This window comes from Chelonia mydas, chromosome 7, assembly GCF_015237465.2.
Source record: "Chelonia mydas isolate rCheMyd1 chromosome 7, rCheMyd1.pri.v2, whole genome shotgun sequence".
Classification (NCBI taxonomy): Eukaryota; Metazoa; Chordata; order Testudines; family Cheloniidae; genus Chelonia; species Chelonia mydas.
The window spans coordinates 1,171,078-1,195,446 of NC_057853.1; the positions used below are offsets into that span (position 1 = coordinate 1,171,078).

At 68.4% G+C, this 24,369-nt stretch overlaps 1 protein-coding gene across 8 annotated transcripts in view; it reads left to right on the forward strand.

Annotated features, from left to right (window-relative positions):
- Positions 1-242: 242 nt before the first annotated feature.
- LOC102941653 (laminin subunit beta-2) overlaps positions 243-24,369 on the forward strand; it is a 53,567-nt gene continuing 29,440 nt past the window's right edge. The window contains exons 1-17 of one of the 8 annotated variants that reach the window (XM_043552004.1): positions 243-684; positions 1,073-1,170; positions 1,504-1,601; positions 1,952-2,158; positions 8,698-8,746; positions 11,491-11,654; positions 12,333-12,456; positions 13,610-13,683; positions 14,331-14,519; positions 15,888-15,951; positions 16,473-16,675; positions 17,116-17,236; positions 17,979-18,167; positions 19,280-19,459; positions 20,544-20,656; positions 20,727-20,806; positions 22,633-22,789. In XM_043552004.1, coding sequence (XP_043407939.1) covers positions 566-684; positions 1,073-1,170; positions 1,504-1,601; positions 1,952-2,158; positions 8,698-8,746; positions 11,491-11,654; positions 12,333-12,456; positions 13,610-13,683; positions 14,331-14,519; positions 15,888-15,951; positions 16,473-16,675; positions 17,116-17,236; positions 17,979-18,167; positions 19,280-19,459; positions 20,544-20,656; positions 20,727-20,806; positions 22,633-22,789 — 2,229 coding nt within the window. In that variant the 5' untranslated portion in view covers positions 243-565. Of the gene's footprint in view, positions 685-1,072; positions 1,171-1,503; positions 1,602-1,951; positions 2,159-3,930; positions 5,317-7,586; positions 7,756-8,697; positions 8,747-11,490; positions 11,655-12,332; positions 12,457-13,609; positions 13,684-14,330; positions 14,520-15,887; positions 15,952-16,472; positions 16,676-17,115; positions 17,237-17,978; positions 18,168-19,279; positions 19,460-20,543; positions 20,657-20,726; positions 20,807-22,632; positions 22,790-24,369 lie in introns of those variants that run through there. The other 7 variants (XM_043552005.1, XM_043552006.1, XM_043552009.1 and 4 more) reach the window with 7 other exon arrangements.

The window sequence follows — 24,369 nt, forward strand, 5'->3', positions numbered from 1 at the left end:
CCTGGCCACTGATGGCCTGGGCCCTTCCCCCCTGCCAGGGGAGAACTAAGAGTTGGAGAACAAAGGAATCAGGTGACCTCCTGGCCTGGAAAAGGGACAAAGCCCAGAGGAGGAGGGGCTGGAGGGAGTTTCAGTTTGGGGCTGGCCGGGACATGGAGTGAAGGGCAGACATGGTTGTCTGGCTCACTGCCCCCCAAAATGGACCCAGCTGAGGGGTCCTGTTCTCTGCACCTGCAAACTCTGGTTTAGACCATGTTCCTGTCGTCTAATAAACCTTCTGTTTCCCCGGCTGGCTGAGAGTCCCGTCTGACTGCGAAGTTGGGGGGCAGGACCCTCTGGCTTCCCCAGGACCCCGCCTGGGTGGACTCTCTGGGGGAAACGCGCAGAGGGGGCTGAATGCTCCGAGGTCAGACCCAGGAAGGTGGAGCCGGGGGAGCTGTGTGTCCTGCAGACAGGCTGCTCCCAGAAAGGAGACTGCCGCAGATTCCTGCCTGGCTTCGTGGGGAGCAGTTCCAGAGCATCGCCCGGGGACTCCGTGACACGGGGGCACCAAGTGTCCGGCCCCATGGAGGCAGCACCCAGCAGCCAAGCCCCCTGCAAGGGGAGCAAGAGCCAGAGGCTGCCGGGGATCGAGGAGGAGCCCCTGGCCAGCCCCCCGCCCGACTATCGGCAGTACCTGTACAGGTGAGCGAGGGAGGGGAGCCCCTCCCCAGGGGAGCCCTGCAGGCATTGGCAGAGTGGGCTGGGCTCGCCCCATGGAACGACCAGCCCAGTGCGGCCCCAGAGGAGATGCCAGGCGCCCTGGCAGGGCCGGCACCATGGCTGCCTGGGCACTCGTGGGCACCAGCCGGGCAGGGACGTGGTGGGCTGGAGCCTGAGTGGGGTGGGCCAGATCCTGGGTGGATTCCGGGTGGGTTAGGTCCTGAAAGGGGTGGGCCATGGCAAACTGGGTGGATCCTGGGCCCGGGCGGGGGGTGGCACACACCCATCCTGGGTGGGGGCAGGCAGGACGAAGGGGGTGGGCCAGGCAAGGTGCTGGGCTGCGTGCTGTGACCTGCTTCCTTCCCCGCAGCCTTCTGGGCCCTGAAAGAGCCGAATACTTCCTGAGCCCGCCAGCCCTGGAGCGGTGCAGGAGCCCCGGGGAGCAGGGCCTGCCGGAGGCAGTGGGAGGTGAGGTGCCCAGCCCCAGCCCCCTGGCCCCAGGAGCCAGCACCTACGGCCCTGGCTGCAGATCCTGAGCCCCGTGGCCTGGGCTGGCTGCACAGGCTGATCTGCCCACGCCACTGCCTTGGGGCCTGTCCATTTCCCAGCCCCACGGCCCTGTCCCGGGCTCTGCCCATTGGCCAGGTTGGCTCCAGCCGTTGGGCCACGGCTGGCTGGCTAAATAGTAGCAGCCCTGCGGCCCCCAGGCAAGGGTGAGCGCGGGCCCTGGGCTTGGGGCTGGCCAGGGCTGGGCACCAGCCCTGCCTGGGACACTTGGCCTGGACATGCCCCTTCCCCCAGGGGCCAGTGCTGAGGAGCTCTGGCGAGTCCTGCCCGAGGAGCCACGGCGCCGGCGGCAGGCGGCAGAGGCCAGGACGGGGCGGGCGCTCTCCGAGCAGGTGAGGGGGCTCCTGGGCTGGGGCACAGATTGTCCCTGCGCATGGGATTGCCATGGGTGAGAGCTGGCTTTGCCCCGATTCCTACCCCACAAAGGTGGTCCCCCCTCTGGCGGGTCTGTGAGAGCCACTCTGTCCCTGGCAGGGCACCACGGCTGTATGGGCTGGGGACCCCCTTGCCCCCCCACTACATAAGGGCCCCCCACGCCCCTCCCCCACCTCGTTACATGAGGGCACCCCCGCCCCTCCCCCACCGTGCGAGCTCCCCCGCACCGTGTGTGGGTGCCGTGGCTGCCGTGGCTGGGTGTTGCACTCTGTCTCTCCCCACTCCCCCATGGCACTGCCCCCTGCAGGTGCCCTGGCTGGGAGGTGCCGCTCTCACGCCCAGGATGCAGCGGGTGGCCCGGTGGAGTCGGCAGCTGCACGTGATGCACCGGCTGGGGGAGCTGCACCGGGACGCAACCAGCCTGCTGCTGGCCAGGGAGCCGCTCGCCGACCTCAATGACAGCCAGGGGGTCCAGGGGCCGGCCCGTTATCTGCACCGGGCTCTCCAGGGAGGTGTGTGTGGCTGGGGGTGGTGGAATGAGGGCAGTGGGCTCTCGGCCGTGGGCGCGTGCCCAGCGTCATTGGCACGTGGGCGGGGCCGGCTTGCTGGTGCAGAGCTTAGCATTTACTCTCGGGCAATGCATCCCGTCTGATGTGCAGCTCCCTGCAGGCACGTGCACGCAGGGACACGCGTGTGTCTGGGGGTGCCTGGGCGTGCACATGTGCGTGTCGTGCAGGGACACGCGTGTCCCTGGGGGTGGCTGCGCGTGTGTGGGCGTGCACATGTGCGTGTCATGCAGGGACACGTGTGTGTCTGGGGGTGGCTGCGCGTGTGCGGGCGTGCACATGTGCGTGTCGTGCAGGGACACGCGTGTGTCTGGGGGTGGCTGCGCGTGTGCGGGCATGCACATGTGCGTGTCGTGCAGGGACACGCGTGTGTCTGGGTGCCCGGGAAGCAGGCTTGTCTCCACAGAGCCTGGCATGATAAATAGCAGCAGCCCTGCGGCCCCCAGCCATGACGTGTCCTTTCTTGTGCTCTAGGTCACTGAGCAGGCACCTGCTGGCCGGGGAGCCCAGCCCTGGCGTGGTACCCCACAGCTGATGCCCGAGCCAACTTGGCCCCCAGGCTCCCGCTCCATGCCCCGCTGAGCGGGCAGAGGCTGCCACAGGTTCACCCCAAGCAGGCGCCTAAGTAAAGAGCCCCTGTCTGACCAGCTGCCGGTGCCGTCTGCCTGTGTTGGGGGCTAGACAGGCAGCGCTGGGGGGCCCACGCATGTTCCTGGCAGGCTGGCTGGCAGCCTGTGGAGCCTGCAGCCCGAGTGGAGGGGCTGGGCCAGGCTCTCCAGGCCGCCGGTGCCAGCGTGTGCCCAGGGAGATGGGATGTGTTGGCTGGGCACTGAGCCTCGTAGCAAATGGATCTGGCCCCCGGGGGCTGTGCTCAGCCTGGGCAATGCCAGGCAAGGGGCCAGGGGCTGTGCCTCCCGTTCCCTCTCACCTGAGCGCCCAGAGCTTAGGGCAGAGGGCCTGGCAGTGAGAGACGGCAGCTCTGCCAGCCCTGAGCCGAGGCCTCCTGGAGCGTGTGAGAATCGGCTTCCCCAGGGCCTGGCATGGCACTGCCCTTACGGCCGTGCTGGAGCTAACCGGGGGGCTGCTCACAGGCTGGGGTCCACGAGCCCCCCGCTGGCCAGGCCCCTCTGCCGGAGGCGTCCACGTGACCAGGGGCTGCGGGCAGGGGTGGTGCGTTATATGGGCCTGAGGTGCCCGTGCTCCAGGAATATTCAAGGCCCAGGGGCCCAGCTCCACCCGCCTGCCGCCTCCGGGCGATTTAAAATGGCCCGGGGATCCCTGGCCGCCACCACCGGCCGCTCAGCTGGGCTAAGGCAGCTTCCTCCCCAGCCTCGCTCCGCACTACTCATGGAAGCAGCCGGAACGGCCCTACAGCCCCTGGAGGCGGGGGGGGGGGAGCAGGGGTCTCCGCACACTGCCCCGCCCCAAGCGCCGACTCCGCAGCTCCCATTGGCTGGGAACTGCAGCCAATGGGAGCTGCGGGGCTGGGGCCTGTGGGGAGCGGCACGCGGAGACGCCCTGGCCCCACTGCCTGGAAGCCGCTGCCAGAAGGGGGCGCAGGCCGCTTTCAGGAGCCGCCTAAAGTAATCACCTGACCCCTCACCCTCTCCCGCACCCCAACCCCCTGCACCCACACCCAAACTCCCTCCCAGAGCTTGACTCCCTCCTGCACCATAACCCCCTGCCCCAGCCCCCCGTACCTACTCCCGCACCCAAACTCCCTCCCAGAGCCTTAGGCAGGGGTGAGTGTGGGCTGGGGGGCGGGCGCACGGGACTTGGACCCATCCTGGGCACCACCAAAAGTTATACAAACCTGCTGCCCCTGGCTGCGGGTACTGTGCCCCTCCTGAGTCACCGGCTGGGCCTGGCCCCCTGTCAGGGACACCCCCATGGGGCACCAGACCCCTCCCGACTCGCCGGCTGGCCCGGGTGATGGCATCGGCTTGCTGGTGTTCTCCATAGGGAGCTGTGGCTCCTTGCCAGTCTCAGGGCGTCTGCATGTGGCTGGCAGCTCAGAGCTGGGCACAGGGTCACTGTGCCCCGTTGGGAAGGGAGCTCTTGCGATGGCCTTGCTGCACATCTGCCGGCGGCCGCCGGGAGCGCCCCCCGGAGAGCCGGGCCATGCACCAGCACGCTGGGGAATGCCCGGGCCATGCCCAGGGGGGCTGGCCCCGACACCGAGGGAGGGGCTCGCTGCAGGATCAAAGGCAGCACCATTAATGGTGCCAGAGAGCGGGTAGGGGCTGGGGGCTGCCTGCAGGGAGCCAAAGTGGGGTGTGCCTGGCCCAAGCCTTGGGCAGCAGTGCCCACCCCCCTGCGCTGCGTGACTCCCAGGGGCCGTCTCACGCCAACGCCCGGCGGCTCCGGCCCGGAGCCAGGCAGCTCGGCACTGATTGGCACCAACGGTCGCGTGTCAGGGTGGCCCACGGGCGGCTCCAAGCAGGAGACATGCTCCAAGTGTCGTACGTAGGGACGGCCCTGGGTGCCCTGCGCAGGCAGAGCCGGGCACTCCCTGGCACGCAGCACGGCCCCAGCCCCAGGGCCTGCCTGCAGCCGGTGCTTCCCCGCCCGCTGCAGCCGCAGCCTGAGGTCCCCGTCCCTCCCCATGGCTGCAGGGCCAGCTGGGGCCGGGCCAGGCCTGGGCAGGGCAGGGCTGGGCAGGCCGGGGCAGGCGCTCCTGCAGGCACCAGGCCTCGTGCCCTCCCATGCTGCCCTTCCCTCACAGCGAGGAGCGGAGGGCTGGCAGCTCAGGGTGCGGGGCTCACTCCCCCCGGCCCAGCTCCAGCTTGGCCCTCCCCTGTGCGCAGGGCTGGGAGAGCCGCTGTACCTGGCCTCCCGCTCACCTTGGCTGAGCAGCTGGGCCCGCCCCACCTGGCACCGTGGCGGGAGGAGGAGCTTGGGGGAGGGAAGCTTTGCAGGAACAAACAGCCCAGCCCTGAGCAGAGCTGAGCTCAGAGGCGGCGGGTGGCAGGCCACGGCCAGGGGGTGCCAGACGGGCGTGTGCCCACCGGGTGGCAGGCCACGGCCAGGGGGTGCCGGACGGGCGTGTGCCCACCTGGCCAAGCGCCGCCCTCTCCAGGGACACCGAGCCGCGGCAGCCGTACAGGTACCAGTGCAGCCCTGGCTCTGCATGCTGCCTTCGCGCCCTTCCCTGGCCGGGCGGCACCAGCCCCCCCCCGCCTGGCTCGCTCTCGCCGCGTGGGCAGAGCCGTGGTGCCCTGCAGTGGGCGGGGCGGGCTCCTGCAGCAGCATCCGTGTTCGGGGTGGGAAGGGCTGATCGTCTCCCCGGGGCAGGGCTGGCCACTCTCACCCACTAGAGACCCTCTGAGTGGGGCGTGAACCCTGTGCCCTGGCCATGTCCCAGCGAGCTGTCCCTGCTGCCCCCCCCCGCCCCAGGCGGGCAGTCTCCATGGGTTAGTCGGGCCTGGCCCCGGCCAGTGTCAACAATAGTGTGCTGTGTGACACAGCTGCCCCACTCCCGCCCAGAGGTGGCAGCTTTGCGGTGAGGGGGGAAGTGGCGTTTGGCCTGGAGGCCGGGCAGTGCTGCGGGGGTGGGAGGCCTGGAGGTGCACAGAGATCGCTGGAAGGGCAGAGAGCTGTGGGCATGGTGCCCTGTGCACTGGCAGATGATAGCCGGGGAAGGGTGATGGCCCCTGCCCAGGGCTGCTGTGACGGGCCTGTGGGTGTGTCCCCTGCCATGTGGTGTCCCGCCCTGGCCAGCGCAGATGTGGGGGGAGCTCTGGGAGTCTGCTCACAGGTGGGGTGGAACAGGGCCATTGGGGCTCACAGCCTTTCTGGGGTGGGCCTGGGACTCTGGGCTGCTATTCCCTGGGGGGCGACCGTGCCCCTGGGGCGGCGCTGCCAGGCCTGGGGCCCCGGCTGGAGTCTCAGCACATGCCCTGGTGCACAGGCCACGCGGTGCCTGGCCTGGGCCAGTGTCCATGGGGCTGACCCACGTCCAGGAGGAAGTTCGACAGCTGGGTGCGGGGCAGGGGCAAACCCCTCAGGCACGGGGGTTAGGCCTCTCTGCCCTGGCCAGCGCCCTGCAGCAGGAGGGACCAGCCATGTGGGGGGAGCTCTGGGGGCGACAGGAGGGTCCCTGAGCCAGGCTTTGGGCCGGGGGAGGCCGCTCCTGCTCCTGCGTGGGGGCAGAGCTGACGCTGGGACAAGGGATGGGTCTGGCTAGCTGGAGTCCTGCAGGCTGCCGGGCCGGGCCCCATCTCTGAGCCCCACAGAGATCCCTGAGGCTGCCCGCCAGGCCATGCTGCGGGGCAGGGGACAGGGCCCTAAAGCAGCAGGGAGCCCGAGGTGTGGTGGGGTCCCTGTGTGGTGCCCTCCAAGGCAGCCCCTCCTGGGAGTCAAACTCAGGCTGCCCCCTCCTGCAAAGCCCCCCCCTTGCCACCGGGACCCGGGCTCACCTGGGTCCTTGCCGGCCCCTGGGGCTGAGCTGCTCTCCAGAGATCTGGTGACCAGCTGGCCTCTTGCCTCCCAGTCCCCTGGGCTCAGTGGCCTGCCATGCCAAGGGGGCTGGGGATGTGTGGCTCCTGGAGTGCCAGCGTGGATGCCCCCGGGAATGGAGCTGGCTCCCTCCCTGCCCAGCCTCCCTGGGTGCGGGGGACATTGGCTGTTTCCACCCTGCCCTCTCCCCGGCCTGGCCCGGCGGCTGCAGGGCGGCTGGTGCAGCAGGTGTGGGACGCGCAGCCCCGCTGCTCTCCCCGGAGAGCCTGGTGCAAGACACAACACGCACATTCCTGCCTGGCTGGGGCCAGCACCCTGGGAACGCGGGCGCCAGGCCTGCTGGGCGCAGGGCTCGCTCTGCTCCTTTCTTCCTGGCCCCTGGCCTTGGCGCGGCTTCGGCCAGCTCTGCTCCCACGCTTTGTGGCTTGAGGCCAGCGGGGGGCAAGGAGTGGGCCCTCTCCCCCCCAGCGCGGCAGGAAGCGGCACTGGGTGGCCATTTGTCACAGCCCCTTTGCCCAGAGTGGCAGGGGGGAGCCAGACCTGGCCCCGCGGCTGGTCTCTGCGGAAAGCCCGGGTGCCTGCCTGCCCAAGCGCGCCCTGTGTCCCAGGAGGTGGCGAGATGGGAGCAGCTCCCTCGGTTCACGCCCAGCGGGGCGACCGGTTTGACCCTAACGCTAGCCCCTTGTGAGCCGGGAGTCTGGCCCCGGCCGGCTCGGGCCCAGAGGCCGCGGCGAGCCCCGGCTGGCCTGCGTGCACTGCCGAGCAGAAAGAATCGGCTGTGACATTCCCGTAGCCTGGAGACCGTTAGTCCCTTTCACAGCCCCAGCCCCGATTTGAATAAGAATCGCTCTGTCCCAGCCTCCCTGCCCTGGGAGAGGAGCTGGGTTAGTTTTACCCATCGCTCCCCTTGTTTGCCAGGTTGTTTTTGTGCTCCGAGTTCTCACGCTGCCCGCCCAGGGCTCGGGGACTCGCAGGGGCAGGAGGGGCGCTCTCGGGGGCCGCCTCCGCCCCAGCCTGCCGCCAGCTCCCCCTCCCCCAGCCCGTAGTGGTGAGCGGCTGCCAGGGCCGTGGGCTGCACTGCTCAGACGTGAGTACCGGGGCGGCTCTGGGTGAGTGGGAGGGGGCTGCCCGCCGAGCCTGCTGCCCTAGGGTGCCCGGCCCGGGCAGCGACATTAATGCTCAAGCTGCCTGGATTTCTCCTGCAGCCCCAGAGCCCTGTGCCCAGCGGGGGGGTAAGTTGGCAGGAGGGTGCCCAGGGGCAGCAAGAAGGTCCCGGAGGCAGGGCTGAGGGGGAGCAGGCTGAGGGGAGTGGGCTTGCCCAGCACCCCCCAGCCAGTCGGGGCAGTGCCAGGAAGAGAACCCAGGTGTCCTGAATCCCTGTCTCGATGCCCCGAGCTGGGCTGGCTGCTTTGCATCTCGACCCAGGTTAGCATGGTAGCGCCCCACAAGGCCCTGGCGGGGGCGACTGCCCACCAGGGCAGTTTGCCCTCACTAGAGCTGGTACTGCCCCAGGGCACTAGCAGACAGCCTTGCCCTGGACCACTGAGACATGGGACCCCTCAGCCATGGGCAGCTCCTGCCTGCCCCCCCGATCCCTCAGCTCCCCAGAGGGGGAGGGGGGCAGCAGGGTAAAGCCAGGCAAGGTGAAGGGGGGGACCACACGTGCTGTCCTGGGGGTAGCTGAGCAGTGCCTGACTTCTGGGGCAGCCAGCCCCATGGGTGCCCTGGGTCTGCTGACCAAGGCCCAGCCCCGGCATCGGGCATTAGCAGTGCCAGGGAGCCCTGGCACCTCCCACCTGCAGGGCTGGCAGGAAGGAGTCATGGGCCATGCCCTGAAACCTTCCATTGCATAGGGAAGAGGAAGCCCTGTCCCACCCCGCTTCCCAACACCCCCAGTCTCTTTCCCCTCCCCCCCAACCCCTCTCCCCTTTGCACCCTGGGCCCATGGCTCACCGCAGATCTGACCTCCACCCCACGGTCCCCTCACCTAGCCCAGTCTGACGTAACTCTCTCGCCTCGCTCTCCCCAGGCCGGACCATCGGTGCCCATGGAGCTGCTGGTTGCTCTCCTGCTGCTGGGTAAGTCCCCGCACACATTCGGCCCTGGGCATACTCTCCCCTCCCAGGGCAAGTGGGCTGCACCGTACCCAGATCCCGGGGGGTGCGCACCCATATTCCTGGGGTGCCCGGCGCAGGCGGGATGGGGGCAGGGTGCCCTGAGGGCAGGCGCCCAGCGCGGGCGGGATGGAGGCAGCGTGCCCTGAGCTTGGGCACCCCGCGCGGGCGGGATGGGGGCAGGGTGCTCTGAGGGTGGGCGCCCGGCGCGGGCGGGACGGGGGCAGGGTGCTCTGAGGGTGGGCGCCCGGCGCGGGCGGGACGGGGGCAGGGTGCTCTGAGGGTGGGCGCCCGGCGGGGGCGGGACGGGGGCAAGGTGCTCCGAGGGTGGGCGCCCGGCGCGGGCGGGACGGGGGCAGGGTGCTCTGAGGGTGGGCGCCCGGCACGGGCGGGACGGGGGCAGGGTGCTCTGAGGGTGGGCGCCCGGCACGGGCGGGACGGGGGCAGGGTGCCCTGAGGGCGGGCGCCCAGCGCGGGCGGGATGGAGGCAGCGTGCCCTGAGCTTGGGCACCCCGCGCGGGCGGGACGGGGGCAGGGTGCTCCGAGGGTGGGCGCCCGGCGCGGGCGGGACGGGGGCAGGGTGCTCCGAGGACGGGCGCCCGGCGCGGGCGGGACGGGGGCAGGGAGCCCTGAGGGCGGGCGCCCGGCGCGGGCGGGATGGGGGCAAGGTGCTCCGAGGGTGGGCGCCCGGCGGGGGCGGGATGGGGGCAGGGTGCTCCGAGGACGGGCACCCGGCGCGGGCGGGACAGGGGCAGGGAGCCCTGAGGGCGGGCGCCCGGTGCAGTGTGGGTGGCATGCTGTGCCCTGGAGTGCCCGTGAGCTCTGGGCCTGTGCAGCGAGTGCGGGGGACACGCTCCCCGGGACAGTCCGAGCCCTTGGCAGCATCCCGGGCCCGGGCAGAGCTCGGCCCAGCTGCGCCCGCTCAGTCCCATGGCAAAGGGCCCCTGAGGCTGAGCCGTAAATCCCCAGACGTCCTGGCTCCGCTGAGCCCTGGGAGCGGAATTAGGGCAGCACCGGAGCACGGCTCACAGCTCCCGGGACGGGCACGGCCAGGGCTGCCCCGAGCCACCCTCCCCCAGCCCTGCGCCTGCTTCCTCCCCCCGGTGCAGAGCGCTGGGCCAGGGTGGGGGCCGCTGGCGGGCAGACGTGGCTGCTGGTCTGAGACAGATCAGAGGGCAATGCAAAGGGGCCTGGGCCGACACCCTGCCCCCCCTCACTGACCCCTCCCCCTGCCCCCCAACTCTCTGCCCCGATGGTGGGGACTCCCCGGGTCATGCCCAGGTGCGGAATGTGTGGAGTGTGTCCCTGGCCCCTCCCTGGGCACGGCCCCTCCCTGGGCACGGCCTCACTGGTTAATCATTGGCAGGGGCTGGGCAGAGTCGGGAAGGGCCAGGCTGGGGGGGGCAGAGTTGGGGGGAGACAGAGTCGGGGCAGAGCAGTCCTGGGGGGGGCAGAGTCAGGAAGGACCAGGCTGGGGGAGCAGAGTCGGGGCAGAGCAGTCCTGGGGGGGGGGCAGGGTCGGGAAGGACGGGGCTGGGGGGGGGCAGAGTTGGGGCAGAGCAGTCCCGGGGGGGGCAGAGTCAGGAAGGACCAGGCTGGGGGGGGGGCAGAGTTGGGGCAGAGCAGTCCCGGGGGGGGGCAGGGTCGGGAAGGACCAGGCTGGGGGGGCAGAGTCGGGGCAGAGCAGTCCTGGGGGGGGCAGAGTCAGGGCAGAGCAGTCCCGGGGGGGGCAGGGTCGGGAAGGACCAGGCTGGCGGGGGCAGAGTCGGGGCAGAGCAGTCCCGGGGGGGGAAGAGTCAGGAAGGACCAGGCTGGGGGGGCAGAGTCGGGGTAGAGCAGTCCCGGGGGGGGCAGGGTTGGGGCAGAGCAGTCCCGGGGGGGGGCAGGGTCGGGAAGGACCGGGCTGAGGGGGCAGAGTCAGGGCAGAGCAGTCCCGGGGGGGGCAGGGTCGGGAAGGACCGGGCTGAGGGGGCAGAGTTGGGGCAGAGCAGTCCCAGGGGGGGCAGAGTCAGGACAGAGCAGTCCCGGGGGGGGCAGAGTCAGGAAGGACCAGGCTGGGGGGGCAGAGTCGGGGCAGAGCAGTCCCGGGGGGGGGCAGGGTCGGGAAGGACGGGGCTGGGGGGGCAGAGTCACGTGGGCCAGACAAAGGCCCTTGCTCCCCCAGTCACGGGGCTGCCGCGCGGGGGCTTTCCGGGTCGCGGCGTTTCCGTGCCGGGTCAGCGGGTCTGGGACCCAGTGCCGTGCGCGGGGGAGACCCATGGTGGGCGGGGAGGGGTGTGCCTGGGGGCCCCGTGCAGGGGAAGGGGCATATGTGGGGGAGAGGTACCCACAGGGGGTGCGAGGGGCAGTGGTGGTGAGGGGCTGGAGGGGTCCAGCTTAGGGGCTCCCTGGCAGCAGGGGTTGGGGGGTTCCTGTCATGGTGGGAAATGGAAAAGTCACAGATTCCCCCCGGCCCGCCTCACCCCGCACTGGCTCCGCGCTGCCCCCTCCCTGCCCCAGGGCCCTCACTGGATCTGCCCCCGCCCCGGGGCCCTCGGTGGACCTTCCCTGACCCTGGAGCCCTTGCTGACTCCGCTCCCTCCTGCCCCGGGGCCCTCACTGGTGGGTCCCTGGCCAGGTTTCCTCTTGGGGCCAGCGCAGCAGAGTCCCTGGGTGCCAGGATGCCACATGCCCCCTCTTAGCCAGGCCCTCCCTGTGCCTCTCTCCAGTCCAGGTGCCCGGTGCGGCGAGCCAGGAAGAGCCAGGCTGCTCCGCGGGGAGCTGCCACCCGGCCACCGGGAACCTGCTTGTGGGGCGGGCCCAGAACCTGAGCGCCACGTCCACCTGTGGGCTGCAGGGGCCCCAGGAGTACTGCATCGTCAGCCACCTGCAGGTACCCGGCCAGCCCCCAAGGGCTGCTCGGTGCAGAGCCCCCAGCCCGCCGGGTGCTGTGCGGCTCCCGGCCCAACACGCTCTCTGCGTGCAGCGTGAACAGCTGCCCCCGCCACCCCCCATGCGGCCACGCGCTCCCCGTCAGCACTGCCTGGGCACCCGGGGGAGGCCCCTCTGCCCACAGCCCCCACTGGCTGGAGCCAGGCCCCTCCCATCCAGGGCAACCAGGGGAGCCTGGCCCTGAGCCCTGCGCTCTCACGGGCACCCGCTGGCCGGTCCTCAGGCCTCTGGTGAGCCTGGCCAAGGGAGAGGCGGGACTCAGTCCCTGTGCCCAGCCCCAACACTCAGCCCCAGCCGGGCTGGCAGAGCCTGCGGGCGAGCCAGGGTCAGCGCGTGTGTGTGAGAGTCCGTCTGTCCGGCTCTGCACGTGCGTGTGAGTCCGTCTGTCCACCTGGATCCGTGTGTGTGTGTCCGTCCATCCGTCTGCGAGTCCGTCTGTGCACGTGGGTACCGTGCATGTGTCTGGATGGGTGTGTCCGGGGGCGAGTCCCAGGCTGAAGAGACTGGGTCTGTCGCAGGTGGGGAGCAGAGGCAGCTCCAGTGCCCCGGTCTGTCCGTCTGTCCCTGCTGGGGGGGCTGCTGGGGGGCAGGGACACCACGGACACTCTCTGTTCTGCAGGACTCGGAGAAATGCTTCTCCTGTGACTCCCGGTCCCCGTCTCTGCGCACCAGCCACCGCATCCAGAACGTGGTGTACCTCGGCGGCCAGGACGGCCACGCGACCTGGTGGCAGTCGGAGAATGGTGAGGGGCCCCGCAAGGCCATGGAGAGAGGCTCCCCCTGCGGTCGGGTGGAGCCCAGACTAGTGGGGAGGGGAAAGGGAGGGATCATGGCCCCTCGCTTGGCCTGCGCTGCCCCGGACCGCAGGAGTCACAGGGGACCCTCAGGACAGCCTGGGCTGCAGGCCCGGGCCCGGGGACTGTTCCTCGGGAGACCCCAGCGCCAGGACCTCCAGGCTGGGTGAGCGGCCCCCGCAGCCACCACACCTGCCTCTGCTGAGCCCACAGCTGGAGATGTGAGAGCGGCAAAGGGGCTGGTGCAGGCAGCTGGTGGAGCATTGGGGGTGACACCGTCCTGTCCCGCCTCCCCGGGGGGGGCTGGTGCATGGGGGTGACCCCGTCCCATCTCCCCAGGGAGGCTGGTGCATGGAGGTGACCCTGTCCTTTCCCGTCTCCCTGGGGGGGTGGTGCATGGGGATGTGTCACGGCATGAGGGGGAGTCATGGCCCGGCTCCCCACTTCCTGCCATTCACCGTGACTCTCAGCCAGCCAGTAGAACAGAAGGTTTGTTAGAGACGACGGGAACACAGTCCAGACCAGAGCTTGTGGGCACAAACAGGACCCCTCAGTTAGGCCCTTCTGGGGGATAGAGAGATTACACCCCAGCCATAGGGCTCCCTCCTCTTCCCCAGCCAACTCCCCAAAACTGAACCCCCTCCAGCCGACTCCCCCAGACTCCCCCTGGCTCCTCCTCCAGCCTTTGTCCAGCTTCCTGGGCAGAAGGGGTCACCTGGCCCCGACCCCCCTCCCAGCTCAGGTTACAGGCTCTCCCCTTCCCGATGAAACTCCCCGGCAACATCCCCAGGTCAAATCTGCCCCACTCCCTGCTGCATCACCTGTCCCGTCTCCCCGGGGGGGGCTGGTGCCTGGGGGCGACCCTGTCCCATCCCATCTCCCCGGGGGGGGCTGGTGCCTGGGGGTGACCCTGTCCCGTCTCCCCGGGGGGGGCTGGTGCCTGGGGGCGACCCTGTCCCATCCCATCTTCCCGGGGGGGCTGGTGCCTGGGGGTGACCCCGTCCCGTCTCCCCGGGGGGGCTGGTGCCTGGGGGCGACCCTGTCCCATCCCATCTTCCCGGGGGGGCTGGTGCCTGGGGGTGACCCCGTCCCGTCTCCGCAGGCGTGGAGCACGTAAGCATCCGCCTGGACCTGGAGGCCGAGTTCCACTTCACCCACCTCATCATGAAATTTAAGGTAACTGGGCCCAGGGCTGGGGGTGGGGACAGCAGGGCCAACCCTGCCCAAGAGCAGCCATCCCACTGGTCCCAGGCCTGGCTCTGCAGGGCTGGGCGGCCATGCTGGGGGGCACCCAGCTCCCCTCCCCCCACGACACCCCACCCCGGGCCATGCTGGGGGGCACCCAGCTCCCCTCCCCCACGACACCCCGCCCGGGGCCATGCTGGGGCGCACCCAGCTCCCCTCCCCCACGAGAGCCCACCCAGGGGCATGCTGGGGGGCACCCAGCTCCCCTCCCCCACGAGACCCCACCCAGGGGCATGCTGGGGGGCACCCAGCTCCCCTCCCCCACGACACCCCGCCCGGGGCCATGCTGGGGGTGCACCCAGCTCCCCTCCCCCACGAGAGCCCACCCAGGGGCATGCTGGGGGGCACCCAGCTCCCCTCCCCCACGAGACCCCACCCAGGGGCATGCTGGGGGGCACCCAGCTCCCCTCCCCCACGACACCCAGCCCGGGGCCATGCTGGGGGTGCACCCAGCTCCCCTCCCCCACGAGACCCCACCCAGGGGCATGCTGGGGGTGCACCCAGCTCCCCTCCCCCACGAGACCCCACCCAGGGGCATGCTGGGGGTGCACCCATCTCCCCCATGTCTCTCCCCACAGACCTTCCGCCCAGCGGCCATGCTGATCGAGCGCTCGGCGAATTTCGGCCGCACCTGGAAGGTTTATCGCTACTTCGCCTACAACTGCTCCCGGCTGTTCCCGGCCGTGGCTGTGCAGGCGTCGGGCCGTGTGGACGAGGTGTTGTGTGAGCAGCGCTACTCCGAGATCGAGCCCTCCAGCCACGGCGAGGTGGGGAAGCTGGGGCAGGCAGGGGCTGTGGGGTCTCACTCTGCCCCTTGCCTGTCACCCTGGGCACGGGGGCTGGGGCAGGGCCCATGGGAAGGACCTGGGGACGAACTCTGCCCCTCACTTGTTGCCCTGGGGAATGGGGATGTTGGGGCAGGCCGGGGCAGAGGGGTCTCTGGGGTCACTGCCTGTAACGATGCTGCCCGTGGGAGCCAGCTGAGGTCACTCAATCAGGGTGAACTGCAGACAGACCGGGGCAGACAAACCCCGGACGCCGGTGGATATTCCACTCCTTAGAGTTACCAAACCAGCCTCTGTATCACCTCCCTGGGTACTCAGACGTCCACACAACGCAGGGCCCCTAAAGTGCCAGCCCCAGGCCTCCCTCCGGACACACGTCAGATACGATGATGATTACTGAAGATCTTCTCTCATCATATAAGAGAGCAGGTTCCCCCAGTCCCAAAGGATCAGGCCCCAGACCCAGGTCCGATGATAACTTAGATCTTACCCCAAATACGCGCTGATAGCCAATTCTCGTTAACTAAACTACAGTTCATTCAAAAAGAAAAGGGAGAGAGAGTTGGTAGAAAGATCAGTCTACAGACCGACCTGAGTTCAGTTCTTGAGCTCACGATACCGAGCAGAGATGGTGAGTGTGTAGTGGCCAAACGTCCTTTTAGAAACAGCCCAGAGGTTACAGTCCAATGTCCATGTTCAGGGTGACTCCCGTCAGTGACCGGGGATCTCAAACCCTATGGCTCAGGGTTTCCCCTTCTTGAAACCCAAAGCCGATCTGAGATGAAGAAGGATCGTGTCCCAGGGCTTTTGTACATTTCCAGCAGCCTCTTGGCCTGAGAAGACAATAGGCTCAACCTTCCTTCTCCCAAACATCCTGGCAATTAGCCCAGGGTAATTTATCATTAAACGGTTCAGATACAGGTTACCCCAAGCTTCCCCGAGACAGAGAGACAACAACACTATTGCCCTCCAGTGTCTTCCTAGATCTTCACACTCCTGTTCTGATCTTTGAATCAAAGCCGTGGCAATAGACAAGACTCGTTTGCTGACATCACAAGCCCTGAGCCAGCATCTCCCCTTCTCTCTCTCGAACAATGCAAACTTGCATTTCAAAGCTCTCCTCATTTCCATCTCTTCCTAAGCAGTCTCTAAAGTTGGGCCCTGGGTCAGGTCAGTCTGGGAGGTCATTAACTCTTTCTGGCCCTGTGTCACCTGTCAATGAGATATGATATCACACTCCTAAGGTCACCCTGCCCCTCACCTGTCACCCTGGGGCATGGTAGGGGGCTGGGGGCAGGCCGGGGCTGGGGGAGCTCTGGGGTCTCATGCTGCTCCTCGCCTGTCGTCCAGGTGATTTTCAAGGTCCTGGACCCGTCCATCCCAGTGGAGGATCCGTACAGCCCAGCCATCCAGGGTAGGGGCACGAGGCGGGGGGATCAGCCGGGAGGACGGGCCTGGATCCCTGCCCTAGAGCTTGCAGTCCTGGGGCGCCAGGTTCAGAGCTGCGGGCGGCGCCGTGGGGCACCGGGTTCATAGCTGCGGGCGGCGCCGTGGGGCACCGGGTTCAGAGCTGCGGGCAGCGCCGTGGGGCACCGGGTTCAGAGCTGCGGGCGGCGCCGTGGGGCACCGGGTTCAGAGCTGCGGGCGGCGCCGTGGGGCACCGGGTTCAGAGCTGCGGGCGGCGCCATGGGGCACCGGGTTCAGAGCTGCGGGCGGTGCAGGGACATGCCCATGGCAGGGAAGGCATAGGCAGGCCAGGGGGGTTTGCAGATGGGGTAATGCAGGAGTGGTCACTGGGGACCGTACGTGGGGGCCGAGGAGAGGGGGAGGCATCAGGGCTGTGGGGTGCAGGGGCTGGGAGATTGGGGGGCTGGGGGGGATTGGGGGCAGCAGGGCCAGGAGGTGGGGCCAGTGCTGAGCTCCCCCTGCCCCCAGATCTGCTGCGCGTCACCAACCTGCGGGTGAACCTGACTAAGCTGCACACGCTGGGCGACAACCTGCTGGACTCGCGGCGCCAGGTGCTGCGCAAGTATTACTACGCCCTCTACGAGCTGGTGCTGCGCGGGAGCTGCTTCTGCTACGGCCACGCCTCCGAGTGCGCGCCCGCCCCCGGCCTGCCAGCGGGCGTGGAGGGCATGGTAAGGGGGCAGAGCCCCATGGCGGCGACGGGGGAGTGGAGGGCATGACAAGGGGCCAGAGCCCCATCCCACAGGGAGTGGGGAGGGGAGGGTGCAGTCAGGGGGCAGAGCCCCACCCCAAGACCTGTCACAAGGCAGCCAGGCCCAGCCAAGCGGGGAGCACTGGTGGCTGCCGTGCCCTTGACTCCCGGGGCAGCCGGCGGGTGGCAGGGGGTGTGGGGCAGCCCCAGGGGTCCCTGTGCCCCAGCCTTCCCTCCTGCCCCAGTGCAGACAAGACCCACTCAGGCCTGGCGTCTGGCCGGCTGTCTGCGGCAGGGCCTGCTAATGGCAGCTGAGGGCCCTGGGCTCGTCTGCTGGCCCTGCAGAGCCCGGCGTGAGGGGGCTGAGGCCAGGGCCGTGGGCCACAGCTGACCTGGGCACCGTCCCCGCCTGTCTCCCAGATTCACGGCCGTTGCGTGTGCAAACACCACACCGCGGGCCTGAACTGCGAGCGGTGCCAGGACTTCTACCAGGAGCTGCCCTGGCGCCCTGCCGGGAGCACCGACCCACACGCCTGCCAAGGTGAGAGAGCAGCCGGCCCCCCGGTTCCCCGCCGCTGTGCCCCCCCTCCCAGCCACTTCCCCGTGGCTGTTCCCCCCCCGGTATCCCACAGCTGTGCCCCCTCCGCTTCCCTGTGGCTGTGTGCCCCCCCACTTCCCCACGGCCGTGCCCCCCCGCTTCCCTGTGGCTGTTTCCCCCCCCCCGGTATCCCACAGCTGTGCCCCCCCCCCCCGCTTCCCTGTGGCTGCGCCCCCCACTTCCCCACGGCCGTGCCCCCCCGCTTCCCTGTGGCTGTTCCCCCCCCCCCGGTATCCCACAGCTGTGCCCCCCACTTCCCCACGGCTGTGCCCCCCCGCTTCCCCGTGGCTGTTCCCGTCCCGGTATCCCACAGCTGTGCCCCCCCCGCTTCCCTGTGGCTGTGCGCCCCCCACTTCCCCACAGCTGTGCCCCCCCCCCCCCGCTTCCCTGTGGCTGTGCACACACACAGCCGTGCCCCCCCGCACTTCCCCATGGCTGTTCCCCCCCCGGTATCCCACAGCTGTGCCCCCCCCCGCTTCCCTGTGGCTGTGCGCCCCCCACAGCCGTGCCCCCCCGCACTTCCCCGTGGCTGTTCCCCCCCCGGAATCCCACAGCTGTGCCCCCCCGCTTCCCCACGGCCGTGCCCCCCCCCCGCTTTTGCGCCTAGTGCAGTGGGAGCGCTGGGGGGCAGTGCCCCGGGCGCGGGTGTGCCCGGGCCGTCGTTAATGGGCCCATCTGTCGGCAGGGTGTAACTGTAACCAGCACTCTCGCCGGTGCCACTTCGACATGGCCGTGTACCTGGCCACGGGCAACGCCAGCGGGGGCGTCTGTGACGACTGTCAGCACAACACCATGGGCCGCAGCTGCCAGCTCTGCAAACCCTTCTACTACCACAGCCCGCTGGCCGACATCCGGGCCAGCACCGCCTGCGTCCGTGAGTGCCCTGCCGGGCGGGCCTGGGCAGCCTCCAGCGGGCGGGGGCCGCCCCCGGGGTTCTCGGCGCTTTGCTCCCCTTCCTCTGAAGCTAGAGCTGGGGCCGGCTGGGTGCCCGCAGCGCAGAGGGGGCATCCTCTCTCTCAGGGTTACCGGCCCGTGCCCGGCCCTGGGTCTCCAGGGGCTCGCCAGGCCCCCGCTAGTCAGATGCTGTCCCCGGGTCTGCTCCCAGCCCATACGGGCCCCTGATGCCATGCCTGTGCCCACCCCAGGCGCGTGGGAAGGCCAGGGCACTGCACGGCTCCTGGGTTCCCCAGGGCCCAGAGATCGGAGCAGGCTGGGTTCACCTCTGTGCGTAGCGAGGCTGGCCACTCCCTGCCTCCGAGACCGGGCTGCAGCCCCTGTGACCCCCGGGAGCTCTGCCCAGCCAGGCCACGGAGCGAGCCCCCGTTCGGAGTGTCCCCCTGTGGCGCGGCAGCCGGTGCCGGGTTCCGGTCCTGGCTTAGCGGAGACCAGCCTGGCCAGCCCATCTTGGCCTCCTTCCTCGTCTCTCCCGAGTCCAATGCCAGGGGCTCCCCTGGGTCTTCTCACACTCGCCTGGCACGGCCCCCTCCTTCTCCGGCCTCATGGGCTCCCCCCTCACGGGGACATGCGAGGTCCTTGGGGTTCCCATTGTCTGTTAGGTCCCCCATGCCCTCGCTGCCCCGTGTCTCTCCCCAGCCAGCTGCGTGGCCCACGCCTCGTGGCGCTCAGTGCGGCAGGGCAACGCCTAGGGAAACTGAGGCGCATATCACCCACGTCCTCACGGTGGTCACGGCCCCGGGATGCAGCCAGGGAGCACGTGAGCCCTTTGGCTGCAGTGCTGCGTGGGGGGCTCATGCCAAGCCCCAGCCCCTTTGCTGGCAGCCGCACTCCCTGGCCTGGGCATGTGCCCAGGGCTTTGGCTGCGCTGAGACACTCGGCTGCCCTCTCCCTGCCCGGCATGGGCGATCCCATCTGCCCTGGCAGGGCCACCTGCTTTGGGGTCACTGCGGTGCCAGGCGCTGGTGTCCAGGCTGGGCGCTGAGCTGGCTCCTGGCGTGCGACTCCTGCTCTCTTCCCCTCTGCTGGCAGCCTGTGACTGTGACCCAGTGGGCTCCCTGGACGGCGGGGTGTGTGACAGCCACACGGACGTGGCGCTGGGCATGATCGCCGGGCAGTGCCGCTGCAAGGAACACGTCCAGGGCGTGCGCTGCGACAGCTGCAAGGAGGCCTTCTACGGGCTGAGCCGCACCGACCCGCAGGGCTGCCAGCGTGAGTGTGGGCACGGCCGTGGCACCGCTCGGAGTGAAGCCAGGCAGGGCTCTGGGGCAGTGTCTCCCCTCAGGGCCATGCTCACCAGGCCAAGGAGCCTGCTTGGCTTTGGCACTTCCTGGGTCCGACCTCGGAGCGTTCAGCCCCTTGGTCACCCCGTTCGCTCCCTGCAGTGAGTCCTCCTGGGGAGCCTCACCCCCCCAAAGCGCCCTGCCCCCGACTCTGCAGCCAGCTGTGTCTCCCACCAGCGTGTGACACAGCTGTCGGGAGCTCAGCGTAGAACAGAGCTTGTCAGCCCAGGGAGCAGGCACCTGCAGAAAACCAGCTTGGGGGGACCCGGGGCCTGGTTCCTCCGGACTCCCCCTGAGTCCCAAACAGGAGACAGGGGAGATGGAGCAATGTGTACGGGGTGGGGGCTGGGGAGGGGCTGAGCCATGGAACCAAACTGCAAACTACAAACCCTGGATATGATGGAGAACATGTCACGCCAGGGGAGGCTGCAGCCCCCCAGCCCCCCTAGTTCCAGCCCCTATGCAGGGGACTGAGGCCTCCCTCACGCCTGTTGCCCCTGCTTGTTCCTTTGTCCCTTTCCCGGGCCAGCAGGTCACCCCGGCTGCACCAACACTTCCGGCTGACCCTTGCAGAGGAGGAGGCCTGGCCCTCAGTTGCCAGGCTACAGAGTGTTGGCTGTTCCCTGCAGCCTGTCACAGCCACACCTGCCCTCTGGGGGTTGCTGCAGACATCACCCGCCATTGTTCCACCACCCAGATACCTGAGTAACACATAGGGGAAACTGAGGCACACACAGAGCATTCAGAGAAGACAGTAAGAACATGCCCACTTCATCACAGCCACCCAGCCGGGCTGTGCTGCAGGGCCCCGGGGGACATGGCTCCTCGGTGCAGCCGCCGGTGGGCAGGGCCCCACATGCTGCGTGGGACAGCCTCATGGGTACCGGGCAGGATCCGGCTCGGCATCCCCAGAGCTGTGTGTGTGCCAGGCCTCGCTCGAGGGCGGGCGCTGGTCTATTCCTGGGGGCCGTGGGCACGGGCCCCACTGGGTAAGCTGCTGTGTCTGTGCCCAGCCTGCAGGTGCGACCCTCGGGGCATCCTCACGGGCAGCCCCCCCTGTGACCACGTCAGTGGAGACTGCTACTGCAAGCGCTTTGTGAGCGGCCGGTACTGCAGCCAGTGCCTGGTGAGTGCCCCTGCCCCCTCCCCGGCCCCGGCCGGACCCCAGGCGGTGCCTGACCCTGCTCTCCCCACAGCCCGAGTTCTGGGGCCTGAGCACCGACGTGGCCGGCTGCCGGCCCTGCGCCTGCGACTTCGGGGGCGCCTACAGCAACAGGTAGGCATGTGCCACGCAGGGGAAGGGCACGGGGCAGCACCAGACGTCGGAGGGGGGTACGACATACAACAGTATTTGGGGCAGTCTCCAGGAGAACCCTGCAGGGTTCCGGACCCCCCAGGGGTCTCACACTTCCTCTGGGGGAAGCCACATGGCTTCACCGCTGGGGGAGGGGACATGACGGGCAGCGCCACAGCTGGGGAGAGGGGGTACAGGGTGTCCCGGGGTCCCGGGCGATGCTCTGGAACTGCTCCCCATGAAGCCAGGCAGGACTCTGGGGAAGTCTCCTCTCTGGGAGCAGCCTGTCTGCAGGACACACAGCTCCCCCGGCTTCCACCTTCCTGGGTCTGACCTTGGAGCATTCGGCATCCTCTGCCCCTCCGTGCGCTTCCCACAGCGAGTCTGCCTGGGTGGGGTCCTGGGCAGCCAGAGGGTCCTGCCCCCCAACTCCGCATCAGACGTGACTCTCCGCCAGCCGGGGAAACAGAAAGTTTATTAGACAGGAACTTGGTCTAAAACAGAGCTTGTAGGTGCAGACAACAGGACCCCTTAGTCAGGTCCGTCTTGGGGGGCAGGGAGCCAGAGCCCCCTCTGGCCTCCCTCCATTTTCCCAGCCAGCTCCAAACTGAAACTCTCCTGCTCCTCCTCTGGCCTCTGTCTCTTTCCCGGGCCAGGAGGTCACCTGATTCCTTTGTTCTCCAGCTGGCCCCTTTGCAGAGGAGGGGCCCAGGCCATCAGTCGCCAGGAGACAGGGTGTCGGCCATTCTCTGTGCAGACACCATCACACTGGCCCTCTAGGGCTCTGCCACAATCACACCCCCTTATCCCCCCACCTAGAGACTTAAGAAATGCCATGGGGAAACTGAGGCACCCACACAGTATTCAGAAAAAACATTAAGAACATTCCCACTTCGTCACACATGGGGCGATACCACGGCCGTGGGGGAGGGTCATGGGGCAGTGGTGGCTCCGTGGCTCAGGGGTGCCGGGTGTCAGGCACTGCCAGGCCCCAGACTCTCTCAGCCCTGCGCGGCCCCTGGGAGGAATCCCTCAGTGCGACAGCCCTTCTCGGAGGCTCCCCGCCTCCTGGAACCACACCTCGGAGCCACCAGCAGCCTGGCTTTGCCCCTGGGGCCCCAGCCCCAGAGGGAGAAATGCCCCCCCGATCTCTAGCTGCCGTGACCCTCAGCCAGCGTGTGACAGGCGGGTTAGTCGGTGTAGAACAGCCCAGTCTGCCGGCTTGCTTTCAATAGTCACCCAGAGACTGATGCCTATTCGGGAGACTCCAGGCCAACCCTGGGGGGTTGGCAACCCTCCCTCACACCTCTTGCCCCTCCTCCTTCCTTTCTGTTCCCGGGCCAGCAGGTCACCCCGGCTGCGCCAACACCCCGGGCTGATCCTCGCAGAAGAGGGGGCCTGGCCCTCAGTTGCCAGGCTACGAGTGTCGGCTGTTCTCTGCGGCCTGTCACAGCCACACCTGCCCTCTAGGGGTCACGCAAAGATCACACCCCCTTGTCCCACCACCCAGATACCTGAGTAACACACAGGGGAAACTGAGGCACACACAGAGCATTCAGAGAAGACAGTAAGAACATGCCCAGGTCATCACCCTGGGGGTGGGACACGAGCTGTGGGGAGCTGGGGGTGGAACCAGGGCACGCAGGGCTGGTAACAGGCTGGCCCCTCTCACTCCTCCCCCGCGGCCCCTGCCCTGGGACAGACACATGGACATGTGGCCTGGGCTGGGCCGGCTCCCCCCGGGACACAGGGACAGGGCAGAGCAGGCTCCCTTAGCCCAGGATGGACAGGGCTTGTGCCGCCCCCAGGTGCTCCATGGAGGACGGGTTGTGCCCCTGCCGGCCCCACCTCATCGGGCGCCAGTGTGACCAGGTGCAGCCCGGCTACTTCTGTGCACCCCTGGACTACTACAGCTACGAGGCAGAGCATGCCACAGGGCACGCGCCCACCCACCCCACGCTGCCGGTGAGTGCGGGCACCCAATGCTGGCTGCTGCGGGTCCCGGGGCTGGGAGGGGGCAGGGCGCGGGGTCCTGGGCCTGAGGGGGGGCAGTGTGCGGGGTCCTGGGCCGGGGGGGGGACAGCATGTGGGGTTCTGGGGCCCAGCGGGGGCAGCATGTGGGGTCCCTGGGCCGAGGGGGGGAGCACGCGGGGTCCCTGGGCCGAGGGGGGGAGCACGCGGGGTCCCTGGGCCGAGGGGGGGCAGCGTGTGGGGTCCCTGGGCCAAGGGGGGGCAGCGCAAGGGGTCCTGGGGCCAAGGGGGGGCAGCGCAAGGGGTCCCTGGGGCCAAGGGGGGGCAGCGCAAGGGGTCCCTGGGCCGAGGGGGGGCAGCATGTGGGGTCCCTGGGCGAAGGGGGGGCAGCGCAAGGGGTCCTGGGGCCAAGGGGGGGCAGCGCAAGGGGTCCCTGGGCCGAGGGGGGGCAACACGTGGGGTCTGGGGCCAAGGGGGGAAGCACGTGGGCTCCCGGGGCCGAGGGGGGGCAGTGTGTGGGGTCCCAGGGCCGAGGGGGCGGGCAGCGCACAGGATCCCATGTTATAATGATGCTGGTTCTGGCAGGACCCAACGGAGAGGTGCCAATTCAGGACAAACTGCTCAAAGCAGGGCAGTTACAGCCCCAGGCTGGGGTTTCTGTGCCCACCAAGGCAAACCAAACCAGCCAAACAGAGCAGACTTTGGTCTCACCCCACTGGCTAACCCCAATCACACGAGCAATTCCCTTAGACACCCCAGTTTCCCAGTATCCCCACCAGGGCCACTCGTTATGGGGACAGATGGTTATGAAAACCAATACCCCAGTAAAAGAAAAACAGTTCCCTCGATCCCAAAGGACCAAGCCCCAGACCCCGGTCAATACACAAATCAGATCTTACCCACAGATCACGCTGATGCCAATCCCTTGGAGTCTAAAATCTAAAGGTTTGTTCATAAACGGAAAAGACAGAGACGAGAGCTAGAACGGGTTCAATGGAATCAATGACGTCCAGTGACGGCAAAGTTCTTGGGTCAGGCTTGCAGCAGGGATGGAATAAACGGCAGGTTCAAATCCAGTCTCTGGAGAACATCCCCAGCTGGGATGGGTCTTTCAGTCCTTGGGTCAAAGCTTCAGGGTCGCCAAGTCCCTCCGGAGGTCAGAAGCAGGACTGAAGACCAGCTGGAGGAGCTGCAGCAGCTTTTGAAAGTCTCTTGCCGTGTGGTCTCTGCTTTCTGTGTCCCAAGGACAAGCTGCCCATCCCATGGCCTGGAAACACCTCAGAGTTCGGTCCCTAGGCAGGTCCCTGCACGCCTGGCCGAGTCCCCAGGCGTGTCTGCCTTCTCTCCATGGGTCAGTTGTGTCGCTGATGGTCCTTAATGGGCCGTCCAGCAGGCTAGGCAGAGCTGACCCCAACGTGTCTGGGGTGTCCCCCAGAAGCAGAGCACAAGTTTGAAATACAGACAGGACAGAGCCAATATTCATAACTTTAACTACAAAATGATACACGCACACAGACAGCATCATCCTAACCAGCCAACCATCACCTTGTCTGAGACACCTTATTTGACCCCCT